This window comes from Ornithodoros turicata, chromosome 3 (assembly GCF_037126465.1).
Source record: "Ornithodoros turicata isolate Travis chromosome 3, ASM3712646v1, whole genome shotgun sequence".
In the NCBI taxonomy this organism is placed as follows: Eukaryota; Metazoa; Arthropoda; class Arachnida; order Ixodida; family Argasidae; genus Ornithodoros; species Ornithodoros turicata.
This window is the reverse complement of record NC_088203.1, coordinates 81,952,286-81,966,493: the sequence shown is the minus strand read 5'-3', so window position 1 is coordinate 81,966,493 and position 14,208 is coordinate 81,952,286. Positions and strand designations below refer to the sequence as shown.

Below are 14,208 nucleotides of genomic sequence, written 5' to 3'. Positions count from 1 at the left end.
TTCCGGATTCTCCAGGAGTAAATGACAACATCATGTCATCCGTCTTCCAGCAAGTGCACACGAACCCTCCCGTTCTCCAGATAGATTGTCATATTGCGCACGTTCTGACGTCACGCTTCTTAAAACTAGAATTCATAATTTTATTATACATTCCCGTAACACGAGGAAAAAATATATTTCTGCAGAATACAATGAGAAACACATAGATTGTAATAGCGTAAATTACGTAAGACTCCGATATATCCTCCCCCCCCCCCCCCCCGAGAAACCCAGCTCCCCGTGCTTTCGCTTATTGTGTCCACGAGTAACCTTTTCTGGCGCGCATATTTTCTGTAACTCAGCAGAGTGCACTCTATGGCGTCTTTTTTTTATGTCAGCGCTGCCGGAAGCTAGTGGTGGTGGTGGTAGTGGTGTGTTATATCCGAGCGATCTGCCAACTGGTACGGCGGCATGTTGCTCGGGGGGCGGGGTGGGGGGAGACAGTGCGTCCTGGGCGCACTGTGCCGACATTTGTCTTACAGCGTCTGAAGAAAACGCAGGGAGAACATCCAGACAGCAGAGCTGGCGCCCGGATTCGAACCCGGAAGCTGGTGATGGTGGTTGTGATGGAACTGCTTGCCGTAGCCAGCCACGCTCAGGCGGAAGCTAAATTCCGCAAGGACAATGGCACTGACGTATACGCGCTGACAAATGTCCGAAGAAGAAGAAGATGTTTTCCCACGCGCCGCTCTGCACGGCCCGTTCACAGCGTGGGTGTGAGGCTGGTTCCGTCGCGCATAAACTCTCCTAAAATCCCAATGCGTCCAGCAGTTCCCCATCCTCAGCGCCGAGCCGGACACGGTATGACTCCGGACCAGCCTCGGCACTTCACGGCCCTTGCCGCCTACATGTCAGATCCTTTTCAGCCACACCAAGTGAACTCTCCGGAGCACATGTTCAACATGGACCGCTACTCAAGCCTTACCGACGCCGCAGCCATGCTATCTCCGCTTACCTCAAGGGACGACCTCGACAGATACAAGGCCCTCCCATCACCGTCGCAGGTAGAGCGCATTCTAGAACTACAAAGGAGGCCCAATTTGGACCGTTACGCCAGTTACAGTGAACTTGAGTTTGGTAAACCGTACGTCACACGGCTTCCGACTGTGGAAGAGGGCGTGGAGCCTCCGCTCGGACCTGCATCTGGGTTCCTGGGGACGCCGAAGCTGGCAAAGTCTGCAACGTTCAAATCGAAACCTGACGAAAAGGGGGAGCAGTGCAGGACGAGCACGGGGTCGTCGTCTTCATCTAGTTCAGAAGAAACGGAACTCGAAAGTGTGGATACAGTGCCAGAGTTGAAACCGATTCGGAAAGATATCTACTCGATGAGTCTTGTGGAGACAGCTGAGCAGGTGGGAAGCTCAATCCAGGAAAAGATACGACGGTTTGAGCAAGAAGCGGCGGAAAAATTGCTTCGCCGTCCAGTGGACCCGTTTGTTAGTGAACTGAAGAGAAGCAAGGCGTACTTGGAGCGAGCTAGGGTCCACACTACGAACGACAACGGTGATCAAGTCGAGAGGAACGAGGAGAGCTCAACAGCGAGCACTGCAAGCACTGCTCCTCCAGGAGAACATGACCTTCAGCGAGGTTTTGTATCAGAATCGAAGTACGCCAATATCGCCGCTAGGTTTGGGGGCAAGGTTGTGCTCCCAACTTTTGGAAACACTATGCCAATCTATTCAAACAACGATGACACACAGACGACCGCCAGAGCCATGGAAGCTGCCACGATGGATACACGCGTGGCATCGCCTGCTTTGACACCACCAGCGATGTCACTGCGGACACTGTCTAGGGCTGGTTCAACGTTCAAGGATGAATCGTCCCACGTTTCCGTAAAAGACAGCATTGTCCCCTCGTTCTCAGCGAAGGAGAACACTTCTTACACTCTATCGGTGAAAGAGGGAGTCATGCCACCTTTCTCTGGAAAGGACGATCTTCAATGTCGCTTTCTGGCTCACGAACTCGCCGGGTATTCTATCCCAGGACTGAAGACTACAGTGTACTCATCTACAGCCGATGGTTGTGACTACTCAGGCGTGTCTATGAAAGATAGCATAGTCGAATCCCAGCTTTCTAATGTTGACTACTTCAACAATTCTGTAAAAGGAGGCGCAGTTCATTCTGTGCCATCTAGGCATGACGATGAATATTTTGGAGCTGCTGGTGTCGTTAACTACCCCACCCTTGCAAGTCGTTCAAACATTTCTAGTCACGGTATGCAACCTATCAATACATCCAAGCGCAGCAGCACAACCTACTCGCAACCTTCAACGGAAACGGACGGTATGCAACGTCCTGCTCCGTTTACACAGGAAGAGGCAGTTCATTCTGTACCATCAGCGCATGAAGTCGGCTACCTTCGCGCCCCAACCGAAAACACAGTATACGTCGAACAGACAAAGCACGATCCCCGTTTTTCTGTTGCGTCGACGAGAACTAGCATTACTCATTCTAAGACCTCCAGCCATCGGGTGGAACTCTCCGGAGCTCTCAGTGGAGATCATCTTTCTCAGCTGCTGTCATCCCTGACTGATGCACAAGCGGGGACGAATGTTGGTCCTTCATCTAGAGAAGTCAACCAGCACTTCAAAGCGTCGACACATGATGTGCTACCAGTGGACCTGGCTGCCCGCAGAGAGTTTTCGCAGTATGCAGCACATAACGATGAACTACTTGGTGATCCCATGAAAGAAGATACAGCCCAACCTCAATTTGCTGCTTATGCAGCCGAGCTGATGACTCCCCCCTTGCAAGACGGCTCTGCCTACTCTCATGTGTCTTATAATCCCGAACAGACATTCTTTTCGAACGTATCGTCCAAGAACACTGACCTGTCGAAGTTGATTGAAGGCCCTTGTGAAGGACAGATAGCAGATGTTGAAAGGGGAGATGTTCCGCCTTTGACAACGCTTCCCGAATCAGCTTGCTCTGATGTGAGCAAGGCAGCTTCGCGACACTCGCGAGTGTCTAATGACTTATCGTCACGACAGCGAACGACCGAGCATGACTCATTCTGTAGAACGTCGAAGCCTTCGTACTCAGACAACGAGATGCTCGCTCAGCCTGGAACATCTAAGCAGACCGATTTTCGAGGTTATTCTCCAGGAAAGTCGAGGACAATAAGAGGGAGCGACAAACGGCAACGCCGAAGCGTTACGACGATATCAAGTCCATTTCCTCGTAGCTCCACAACCGTCATGACAGATGGTTCGACTCTGTCCAGTTCGACAACGAGTGATTCGTCCTCGAAGTCCAGCTCGAAGTCTTCGTCGTCTACCATGTCGAGGCAACATGGCACAACGTCCACTTCTACAGCGTTCTCACCGCATGACTATTACTCCTCGTCCCAGGTTCCTACTATGGGCAAGCTGAACAGCGTTCTCAACATATCTGGACACAGCACCAAGCTCACTTCAGACACCTGCTCTTCAAGACAGTGGTTACTTAAGAGCCAACATAATCTTACAGCACCGGTTCCTTCGCGGTCGGTAAATTTACCGGCCTCTACGAACTATTTCCAACCTAATTTACAAGAAATGGAGACGTACGCCGGTTCCACCTCTCGACGCCATGTTCCACTGACACCTCCTCCAGCGCCGCCACCGTCACCACCAGATTTTCCGCAGTCCATGTTGCGTGTGCCTAGCGTCCTACAGCAGCTCGCGAAGCAAGAGCTTTCAGCATCAAGGCTTCCTTCAACGTTTAAAGTTCAAGCAGCTAACAAGGAGTCGGCCATTTTGTCAGCCTCTGGAGAACCCAAGCCTGGTGCCGATAAGTCAGTTGATGCTTGCCAGACTGAAGGCTCTAAGCGGTCCAACGTCTGCATACCAGCAGAGGGAGCAGATTCGAAACGTTCTGCTGATTCGAAAAGCTCCAAACAATCTAAGAAGTCAGCTCCTTCGAAGAAGTCCATCTTGTCCAAGCAAAGCTTTGGTCTCTATGATTCAATGCAACATCTACCCTCGACTTTCAAGCAACTACCGATGAAACATCAAGCAAAGCATCATGGGCAGCGTGATAATCCTATGATGATGCACTTTTGTGTTGCTGTCAATCTTATCTTGATTAGTGCATTGATTGGAATAGTTGTTGCGTACTTTTTAGGATTGAATCACGTGGAACACGTAGAAAGGCCTAACGTGCGCTTCTGAAATGACAGCGCGAAAAGCACGATGTAAATGTTATGTGTATTTGTGAACCCAGTGGTACCTTTTCTTTGCGGAGTGGGCTTGCCATGGCAGTGTGAACGTCCAAGTGTGCGAAAAAAGAATTGCGGTGATTGGCGATTTAATAAAAAGTATGAAAACCGTGTCCAAGACGTGTTCAACGTGACTAAGATGCAGTGTGTACTCTGCGCTAATGGTGTTGTCGTCCTCAATGTCAAAATGCCGAATGTTTGTAGCTTTTCATAGCTGCAAACATAGCTATAACTCGTAATAATGTTGTCGTATGTGCTTTTCGGTAACTTACTTTAGCTAGAAAAGAGTTCATTGGAGCGCTGAGGCAACGCTTGAACAACGAACACTTCTTTTACTATCGACTGCGTGTTTTCGTCTCGCCTGGATAATATAGCCAAGTATGGTACATCAAACCAGGCATCAACCAATTGCTGGCTAGAACGTGCACGCGATGGCTTCAGTTGCCCGCGCATTTCTTGGTGCGCGCTGTGATCGGCATTCATCTCACATTATCAGGGACACGGGGCTGCTGTTTTCAGCATGGCTGCAAATAAATCGCGGCTTCTGGGCTCTGACAACACCTCCTAGATAGCAGAAGGCCTGCGCCTACGTGACACGGCGCCACACAGGGAGGCCTTCTGTGGATGCTGCTGGATAAAATCAATGGTTGCGTTAAGTAGGCGCCCCGGAGCGTGAGTGATTCGGACTCCACTCACTTAACGCGACACAAGCTCCACTCGGGCACCCGGGAGTGCGAATCTCCGCTCCACGCGCACCCGTTTTGAAATAGTGGCTTTGAAGCAGACGACAAGCGCCCGTGTGCTGGAGATTTTCCGTGACGTACCTTATGTTGAGCGCCGGCAGGATGACCTTCGAAATGTGGCCTCGGAAGAGAAATACGAAGTTTCTATGTTACCCAATGCTCCGATTTCACAAAACTATTTATATAACTGTTATCATGCTTTTGCATTAGTGGACAACTTCCACACGGATACCGGCGGTTATTCGCGGGAAACGCGGTGCTTCAAAGTAGACGTCTTCACGCATTGCTGTCGTCTTCACAGAAAACAGCTCCTATGACGTCTGTTACAAATTATAATCTCTTCCATTCGCTGTTACAAGGAGAAGTCTTCGCAACCGTAGGTAGGCTCTTCCAACGTTACTATCGGTTCAATCTATGCCAACATGTCCCCAACAACACACTGTCATCCCAGGGATATCTTAAGAGCATCATGCATGGAAGAGGGTGACATACCGAGGAGGGTGAATCTGATCCTCAAATCATCCTCGACGTGTCATTTTGGCACTATATAGCGTCCTCACGGTATCCTCACAGCATCCACAGATGCTACGTGGGGACAACTTTAGAACAGTGCTAGAGCACTTCTAGGATGAACCATTTTTTATATTGATATCCCTTTTTCAGTGTGCACACTTATAAAATAGCCCCCAACTAGCCAGAGTTCACACATTGAACCCATATCAATGTTTTTTTATTGCACAGAATACAGTTGCCCACTGATTCCATACGTCTTAGTTAACTGCCTCAATATAGTCATGCTGTTCTTTTCTAGTACATTCCATAACGGGCAATAAGCACAGCGGTTTAAAAAGAAAGCAGAGAGAAATAATAATAATAATAATAATTTTTATTAGTGCCCAAGAACGGCCGCTAAGGCCATGGTGTTGGCGCACACAATACACATAACTCACAGTGGATACAATACAGACATAAACGCACAAATAATTATGTACAGACATATATATAATACATATACAGTGGGATACTAACAGAGGTACATTACAAACATAACAGGCATACGTACTTACATATTTACAGACAAATATACCACGCAGTACACGCGATGAAACATCAAGAACAAAACTACATAACACGCATACGTACTTACATATTTACAGACAAATATACCACGCAGTACACGCAATGAAACATCAGCAACAAAACTACAATACATAGATTACGCGCAGCACATAAGTTATAAGATGGAATGAGACGATATACGCTACAAAGCAAAAGAAAGAATCACGATTGAAAATTCACTGATGAAGGAAAGAAATAACGTCGCGTTTAAGGGATGCGCTGGAGGCGTGGAAAATATCACATGTGGGGGGAAGCGAGTTCAGAAGCATTTGGCATCGGGTAATTGGATCACTGGGGCAGAAGCGTTTAACGTAGAAGACTGGTGGATTACGAAAAGCCGCGCGAGGAATACACAAGTTTAGGAGGCTCAGCAGGAGTGGCGAATCAACACGGGCATGGACACATTTGTACAGAAATAGGGCGTCGGCGATAGGGCGACGTGTGGCCAGTGGGTGAAGGTGAAAATATTGCAATAGTGTGTCATAGACATAGAATAACTTTTTCCGTAAAAAGCCATTGTGTATGATATGGAGCGCTCGTTTTTGTACAGCCTCGAGACGCTTTGTATCAGTACCTGAAAGTGCGTTCTAAGCAACAGAGGCATATTCAAGCCTGGGAAGAACATAGGACTTGTAAAGTTTAACGAAGACAGCAGGAGTCTGAAACTCCTCGCATGTATATGACAGGAGGCACAGCGTGCGAAGACCGGAAGAACGAACCGCTGTGACATGTTCATGGAAGAGCAGCTTGGCATCAAAAATAACTCCTAAATTTCGGATACTGTCAACACGACATATTTCAATGTCGGAGATATTTGAGATAATTGTCGGAGATATACAGAGATATTTGTCTTGCGTGTGAACGAGACAACCTTCGTCTTTGCGTTGCTAATTTTCAGACCGTTAGCCCTGCACCATGACAGTATATTGGATACATCTGCCTGTAGCTGTAAGCAGTCGGAAACCGAAGAGATCACCTTCATTAATTTGAAATCATCCGCATACTGAAGTAGAGTAGAATGTTTGAGGCAGGATGACATGTCATTCACAAATGTATTAGAAAGTATGGGACCTAGGTTGGATCCCTGAGGGACCACAGATGTGGGAACATATGCATCTGAGTACGTGCCGGAGACAAAAACAGAACAGGAACGCTGACTTAAGTATGGCTCGAAGAATGCAACAAGCGGGTTAGAAACACCGGATGTACGAAGCTTATCTAGTAGGAGGCCGTGACTCATTTAATCGAAAGCTTTTGATACATCGAAGTAGACAACATCAATCTGACCGCGAGCACTGACGAGAGGGGCAACGGAAGACATGAAGGATACCAAATTTGTTACCGTAGATCCGCCTGTCATTAAGCCATGTTGAGAGTCAACGAGCTTGCGTTTGAAAAACGACGACAAGTGCGTATATATGATGTGCTCAAACGCCTTAGAAGGCGCGCATAGAATACTGATCAATCTGTAGTTGGTCGCAATGTTCCGGTCTCCTGATTTGTGGACAGGAATCACAACGGATGACTTCCAGTGACTAGGGAAATTATTGCATCTCAGTGACAAATTATAAATAAACGATAGTACAGGTGTAACAACATCAGAGTAGGCTTTCAGAAAAATAGCTGGAATTCCATCAGGGCCAGGTGTTGTTGTGGGTTTCAACCTGCGGATCACGTCGCTTACATCACTCTCAGTAATAACAAATGTAGGCAAATCATCAGTGTTCGGTGCGGTCTTGAAATCAGCGGAAGCAGTAGTGTTACTGGTACCATCTTACACCGAACTAAACATCAACGAAACATCTTTGCAACGGTTGGGGGGTCAGAGTACAAAGCGTGATCGTCACTGAGAGAAGGCGACATGACCGGACCGCGTTTCTGAAGTTTGTGCCACTTCCAGAAGTTACGAGGATTATCATTTACATTCGCTTTAGACGTTCAGGTAGGACTTTTGAAAGTCAAAAGCAGTGCGACGGAATCGCGCGTTTCTGTCGTTTAAATCAGAAATGCTCCACGTATCGTAGACAGTCATCCTTTTCGAAGACTGAGAATTTTATGCTGGACCACCTTTTATTTCAGAAAAATGTCAATCGGGTCCAAGGATCGGCCCAAAAAACAAAACAAATGTGTTTAGGGAGTCTGAGCAGGTAAACTAAACAAAGTAATAGTTCTCGTCCCGCTAGCTACCCACAGGGACGGGAACAGGACGTACCTGAATGACTCTTCACGGACAGTCCGCGAGTGTCATCCTCAGGACGTTCTGGGGGATACACCTCGAAGGACGAGGACACGATGACACTGTGGGGACAGCCTGAGGACCGTGTGTGTTCTTGGGGGTCTTCCGTCTGTGCACTGCAGGAGCAGACAACAGGAAGCGGCATCCGGGAGCGAGCAGTGTAGCACTCCAAAGTTACTTTTCGCTGTTTAGTGGCCGATCCGATTTGAATGCGCCAAAAGAGGGGCGCCTACTTAACGCAACCAATGAAGGAGCGAACAAAAAGAAAGCTCGAAGCACCTTCCAAAGCCAGGCAGACCTCCGTGGGTGACGTAAGCGCGCAGGCATGATGCTATCTAGGAGGTGTTGGCTCTGAGCACCTGTTCTGATAATGGAATGACTGACCCACTCTGTGATACTGGCTTTTGCAGATCTACGGGATAGCATGATACCCTCAAGCCGTTCAACCCCGATAAAATGCCTGCCACTTCTTTACTGCTACACCATCGTGCGCGATATTTCGGTGCGATGCTCTGTCAACGAGAAATTTATCAATGTTAGTGAAAATACGCTAGATACCAAGAATGCGGATATCATCAGTATTATGGGTACACTTCTGTCCTTTTGTGAAACAAAGGTGACCAATAAGGCGCTTAAAATTCATTCCTATAGCTTATCGTGAATCGCTTATTGTGTATTGTTTAACGAAAAGTACAAACACACCTCTCGATAGCTTGCGTCACCAATATTCTTTAAGTTCCATTTGCCATACAAATCCCGCATGGGAGACGCTGGCGCAGTTAAGCTTCCCTCTCAGCGCGAAGTTTAGTGAGGCGAGACTTGTCGAAGCGTACGCTGCACATTAAAAGTGGACCGACGAGAGACCTCTTCGTACACATAGAAGGACGTTTACTGCCTCGTGCCACAATAAAAGCATGCGCCCCTAATCTCTGCCTAATATGAAGCTGATTGGGACGCCCCGATCCTGCTGGGAAGGGAGGGCGAGTCGTAAATTTTGTAGCTCCAAGAGAGCCTGCGCTTCGAGTTACGAGCCATTGCATCAAATGACGCAATCCCTGTGGTGAGAGAGCGTGAAGGGTAGAAATCAAACTTACTAGACATAACAGACGAAGAATTACAGGGTGATGGATTATTTAATAGACCCCTCCCTGTTTGCAAACAAATGACGTCGTAGTGTGCGACAGCGCCACCAATTTGGTAGAGTTGAACTACGCTCGAGGCTAGTGGCGAACGAGGTCGCGCCCGAAAGCCACGGTCTTGAGGGGATTACGATGGTGCCCGAAACGGACGTGATCTTCGGTCCTACTTTTCTTTCAATCGGAGGCAACGAACAAGTGACCATTCGTGGAACCCAGCCCTCCCCTTCCGATTTGTTTCGGTTTCAGACTATCTGCCAACTTCATGATGGTGTTTCTCGGGTACAGGTCTACTGAACGCTCAACGGGTTCTGTAGGCGCAAAGGGAATGGCAGCGGTGACCGTGACGTATGACTGATAAGGTTCTTTGTGGGTTTTCTCATTAGCACGGGGTACCAATCTTCAGCAGGTCAGAGATATGAGAATGACCCCCGAATTCAAAGATGAGGCCTTGATCTCGACTTGACTTGCAGCTGCCTTCGAAGACTGAGGGTGTAAAATATATTTCTGCAGCTATACGACATTGGATTGGATCGAATGGAATCTCACTGCGGCAACTAGTACTTGAATTGGTGCCATGAAACTAAAGCATCATGTAGCGAAGAGAAAGGATGACGGATAGACACAAAGCTAAGCCAATGAACTGCACAGGTTCAGATTATTCACAGGTTGAGATTATTACAAGTAATTGCCGGATTTACTTCTCAGTGTCGCTCCTCGCTCGCATTGGGGAGGTCAAATGTACGTCTCTTGGGTCACATGCGCTGGAAATGGGAAACAAATGAACAACTAAGGGATGACAAATGCGAAATATTATACGATATTAGGCCGATTTGTGCATGTTCTGCTCTTGAGACATTTTTGAGACATCGAGACGAAACCAGGGGGATGACATCCCACTGTCGTGTGGTAAACTTTGCATACAGGACAAACGGGTAGATGTGCCAACAGGAGATTACAGGAACATGCATTAAAATCTTCTACCCCATCTGAACATCTTCAAGTGCGTTGCAGGCAGTGGGAGAGTGTACCTGTGTCTGAAGATACGAGCTCTGCCACATTCCAGAGCCAGGTTGCTATAGGAAGATGTATGAATGAATAAATAGAGAAGGGGGGATAAATGCGTAAGCACCCCTTTCATGGAGCTGAGGGAAGAAGAGATATCGCTCTTAAGCGATGATAACTAAAGCTAAGTTTCAGCAAAGATGATTGCATGTAGTACGGGAACTAATAATAGTATTCATGATGAGGAAGTGTTTCCAGCTGGTTTTACGGTTTATCGAAGGGATCGTCATGCTCATGGTGGAGGGTTTTTTATTTTGGTTAGAAGTTCAATTAAAAGCTTCCGCCTTGACATTGATACTGCCGGCTGTGAATCAGTTTGGTGTGTAGTGGAAGGTATCAATGCTTCTCAAGTTGCTGTATGTGCATACTACCGACCACCCAATTCCGATTGCTCTTCATTAACTTCTTTATTCAATCAACTGTTGTCGGTACGAACAAACTATATGGTACTTACGGGAGATTATAATTTGCCTAATATTGAATGGAAAAGCGATCCTGTGTTTTTGTGCAATGTTGGAGTCTATTGTGAATTCCAACACATTCTTAAGGTTTTTGACTTATCGCAACACGTTAAGTCACCTACTAGAGGGGACGCCTTTCTTGACTTAGTCTTGTGTAATACCGACTCGATCATCAAAGACACTATTGTTGTCCCTGGTCTTAGTGACCATGATTGTGTGTCGACAACCATTTCTTTACCACAAACATGTATAAACAGAGGGACGCCCAGAAAAGTGTATTTGTATGACAGGGGTGATTATCTTGGTATTTCAAGAGAGTTGCAGGCGAACTTGCCCCGTTTTGCTGAGACGTGTCATACGGGGGACGTCTCTAGTCAGTGGGTGGTGTTTCGAAGTTTTTTAACTCGCTTGATTGACAAGTATATACCATTTAGAATACTTAGATCAAAGAAAAGATGCAACAAACCATACGTATCGTCAACCATTAGAAAGCTCATACGTAAAAGAAGTCGTTTGTACTGCCTGTATAAAGCTAGCAGAAGTGAAATAACAAGAGCCAGACAATCAGCGGTATCAGGTCAGTTAAGAGTCGAACTAAAGCAAGCTAAAATTAGATATTTTCAAACTCTTAATGACCGTGTTAGTAGTAGCCGTGATCTGTGGAAGCACATTAGATGTAATGGCAAAACACAAGTCGGAATATCTAACATAGTCTATGATAACCTAAACCTAAATGACAACGTTGATATGGCGACTGCTTTCAGTTGTTATTTCAGTTCTGTGTTCAGTACTCCTCGAGTCCAAGTTGCCAACCCTGTGTTTGTGGCTAACGTGGAAGTGCCCATGGCCCCGCTTGTTCTTTCAGTTAACGGCATTATGAAATTATGCAATAATCTGGCTGTAAGAAAGTGTTCTGGCCCTGACATGATACCTGCTATTATTCTTCAACGCTGTAGTTCTTCTGTCTCCGAGTATTTGTTCCAGTTATTTGACCTGTCGTTAAAGACATCATCGCTTCCTGATGAGTGGAAACATGCAAACGTGGCTCCAATATTTAAGTCAGGTGATCGACGTTGCGTCGAAAATTATAGACCTGTGTCTCTCCTGTGTATCGTTTCAAAGATCCTTGAGCACATTGTTTACTCCAACGTTGCTAAACATTTAACTAATAATAACTTCCTGTCACCTTTTCAACACGGTTTTCGGCCAGGCTATTCATGCGTTACTCAGTTGATTTCCTTTCACCATGATATAGCCTTGGCGTGGGATGAGGGTATCCAAACTGATTGTGTTTTTCTTGATTTTCGGAAGGCGTTTGATTCTGTGCCTCATAGTTTGCTATGTTATAAGCTGCAAATGCTAAGATTAGATTCAATTGTCTTTAGGTGGTTATTAGATTACCTGATGAATAGGTCACAACGTGTTGTAGTTAATGGTGCTAATTCGTGTCGATCCTTCGTGACCTCGGGTGTCCCTCAGGGGTCCGTTCTGGGGCCCTTGCTCTTTTTAATATATGTTAACGACATTACAACGAATATTCAGTCGAACATCGCAGATGACTGCGTTGTGTATCGCAAGGTATCAGGACCGAATGACGTTCTCTTACTTCAGAGAGACCTTGACGCTATTGCTGCCTGGTGTGCTACATGGGGCATGACCCTAAATACTAGTAAATGTAAAGTTCTTCATTTTAACCGCACTAGTCGCACAAGAATACATTCGTATGTAATAGGATCTGTCCCTCTCGCGCTGACAAATGAATACAAATACTTGGGTGTTTTATTCCAGTCTAACTTACACTGGGAGAGTCACATCAATCAGGTTGTGTCCAGGGCAAGTCGTACGTTGTTTTTTTTTAGACGCAACTTTAAGCGGGCGCCGCATAATGTAAAGGAAACCGTTTTCAAATCATACGTTCTCCCCATATTAGAGTATGCTTCGGTGGTGTGGGATCCCCAGCAGGAATATTTACAGAAAAGGATTCAGGGAGTTCAGAATATGGCAGCGAGGTTCGTGTCGGGCAATTATTCTTTTCGTATCCGCTCTCATGAACTCATTGCCGACTTAGGGTGGGACAATTTAAAGAATAGAAGGCGACATAATCGATTGAAATTGATGTACGATATTCATAGCGGAAACACTGGTCTAAATAAGGATGAATTTCTTCTACCACCTGTGTATGTATCGTCCAGGATGGATCACTCTAAAAAAATTGAACCATTGCGTTTTTCAACGAGTGTTTTAAAGCAATCTTTCTTTTGTTCCACCATCCCAGAGTGGAATTCTCTGCCCCAAGAAGCCGTTAATGCTGCCAATAATACATTATTTATGGCTAAGATTAGGTGCACTAAGCTAGCTGCGCTAAGATTAGATGCACTGATTCTTTGTTTTTGTTGTTACTTTTCTTTTCTTTTTTTTCGTTTCTACCATGTAATACTGTGTGTAGTCAGTGTACAATATTTGATGTGTTTTTCCTGAGAATGATGCAAGTAGCATCACCACTGTACTTCCTCACTCCTCTGCTGGCCTCACGGCGCTGCAGATGAATAAATAAATAAATAAATAATAATAATTGGGTGTTTACTTCGCGAGACAACTGAGATCATGAGCGACGCCACAGCGGTCGGTCTGTGGATTGCTTTTGCCCACCAGAGGGTTCTTTAACGTGCGATGAAAGCTCACCACACGGCACCCCGTATTTAACGTCCCTCGCGGAAGACGGCGTGTCTAAGCAACTTGTACCCTGCCACCACGTTGCTGGCGTCCTCCGCCGGGTTCGAACCCGCGATCTCGGGATCAGAAGGCGAACACGCTACCGACTGAGCCACCGAGGCCGGTATAGTACGGGAACGATGTTGTCACTAGATAAAGTGTATTTACGTGCGTTTGTCATTAAAGTCCACCAGTTGTGAGTATGCAATCACATTGTGCGCAGCCTTCTCTTGTCCCTGTCTTTCTTTTTCTTTTCTTTTTTTTTTTTTTGTTGTTGCTGCGTTTTGTAATTCAATGATCATATACCGACTACCCCACTTTAGTACGTTCACACCTTGTTGCTTGTAAAGCAAGCGCAACAAGTTATACGTGTGACAAGGAACGCTAAATACTTTTAATTTGCTAGTAAAATTGCGGTAAAATAGGGTGCCTGAATACTAGCTCCCTATGTGCAGACGGAGCTAGCATTGAGGCACCCTACGGTAAAACTGCTCGG

The 14,208-nt window shown here is 46.4% G+C and overlaps 1 protein-coding gene across 1 annotated transcript; it reads left to right on the top strand.

Moving 5' to 3' along the window:
* The first annotated feature begins 842 nt into the window (after positions 1-842).
* LOC135389714 (serine-rich adhesin for platelets-like) lies at positions 843-4,193 on the top strand. The gene has a single exon (XM_064619746.1). The coding sequence runs from the start codon at positions 843-845 to the stop codon at positions 4,191-4,193; it is 3,351 nt and encodes a 1,116-aa protein (XP_064475816.1).
* The last annotated feature ends 10,015 nt before the right edge of the window (positions 4,194-14,208 follow it).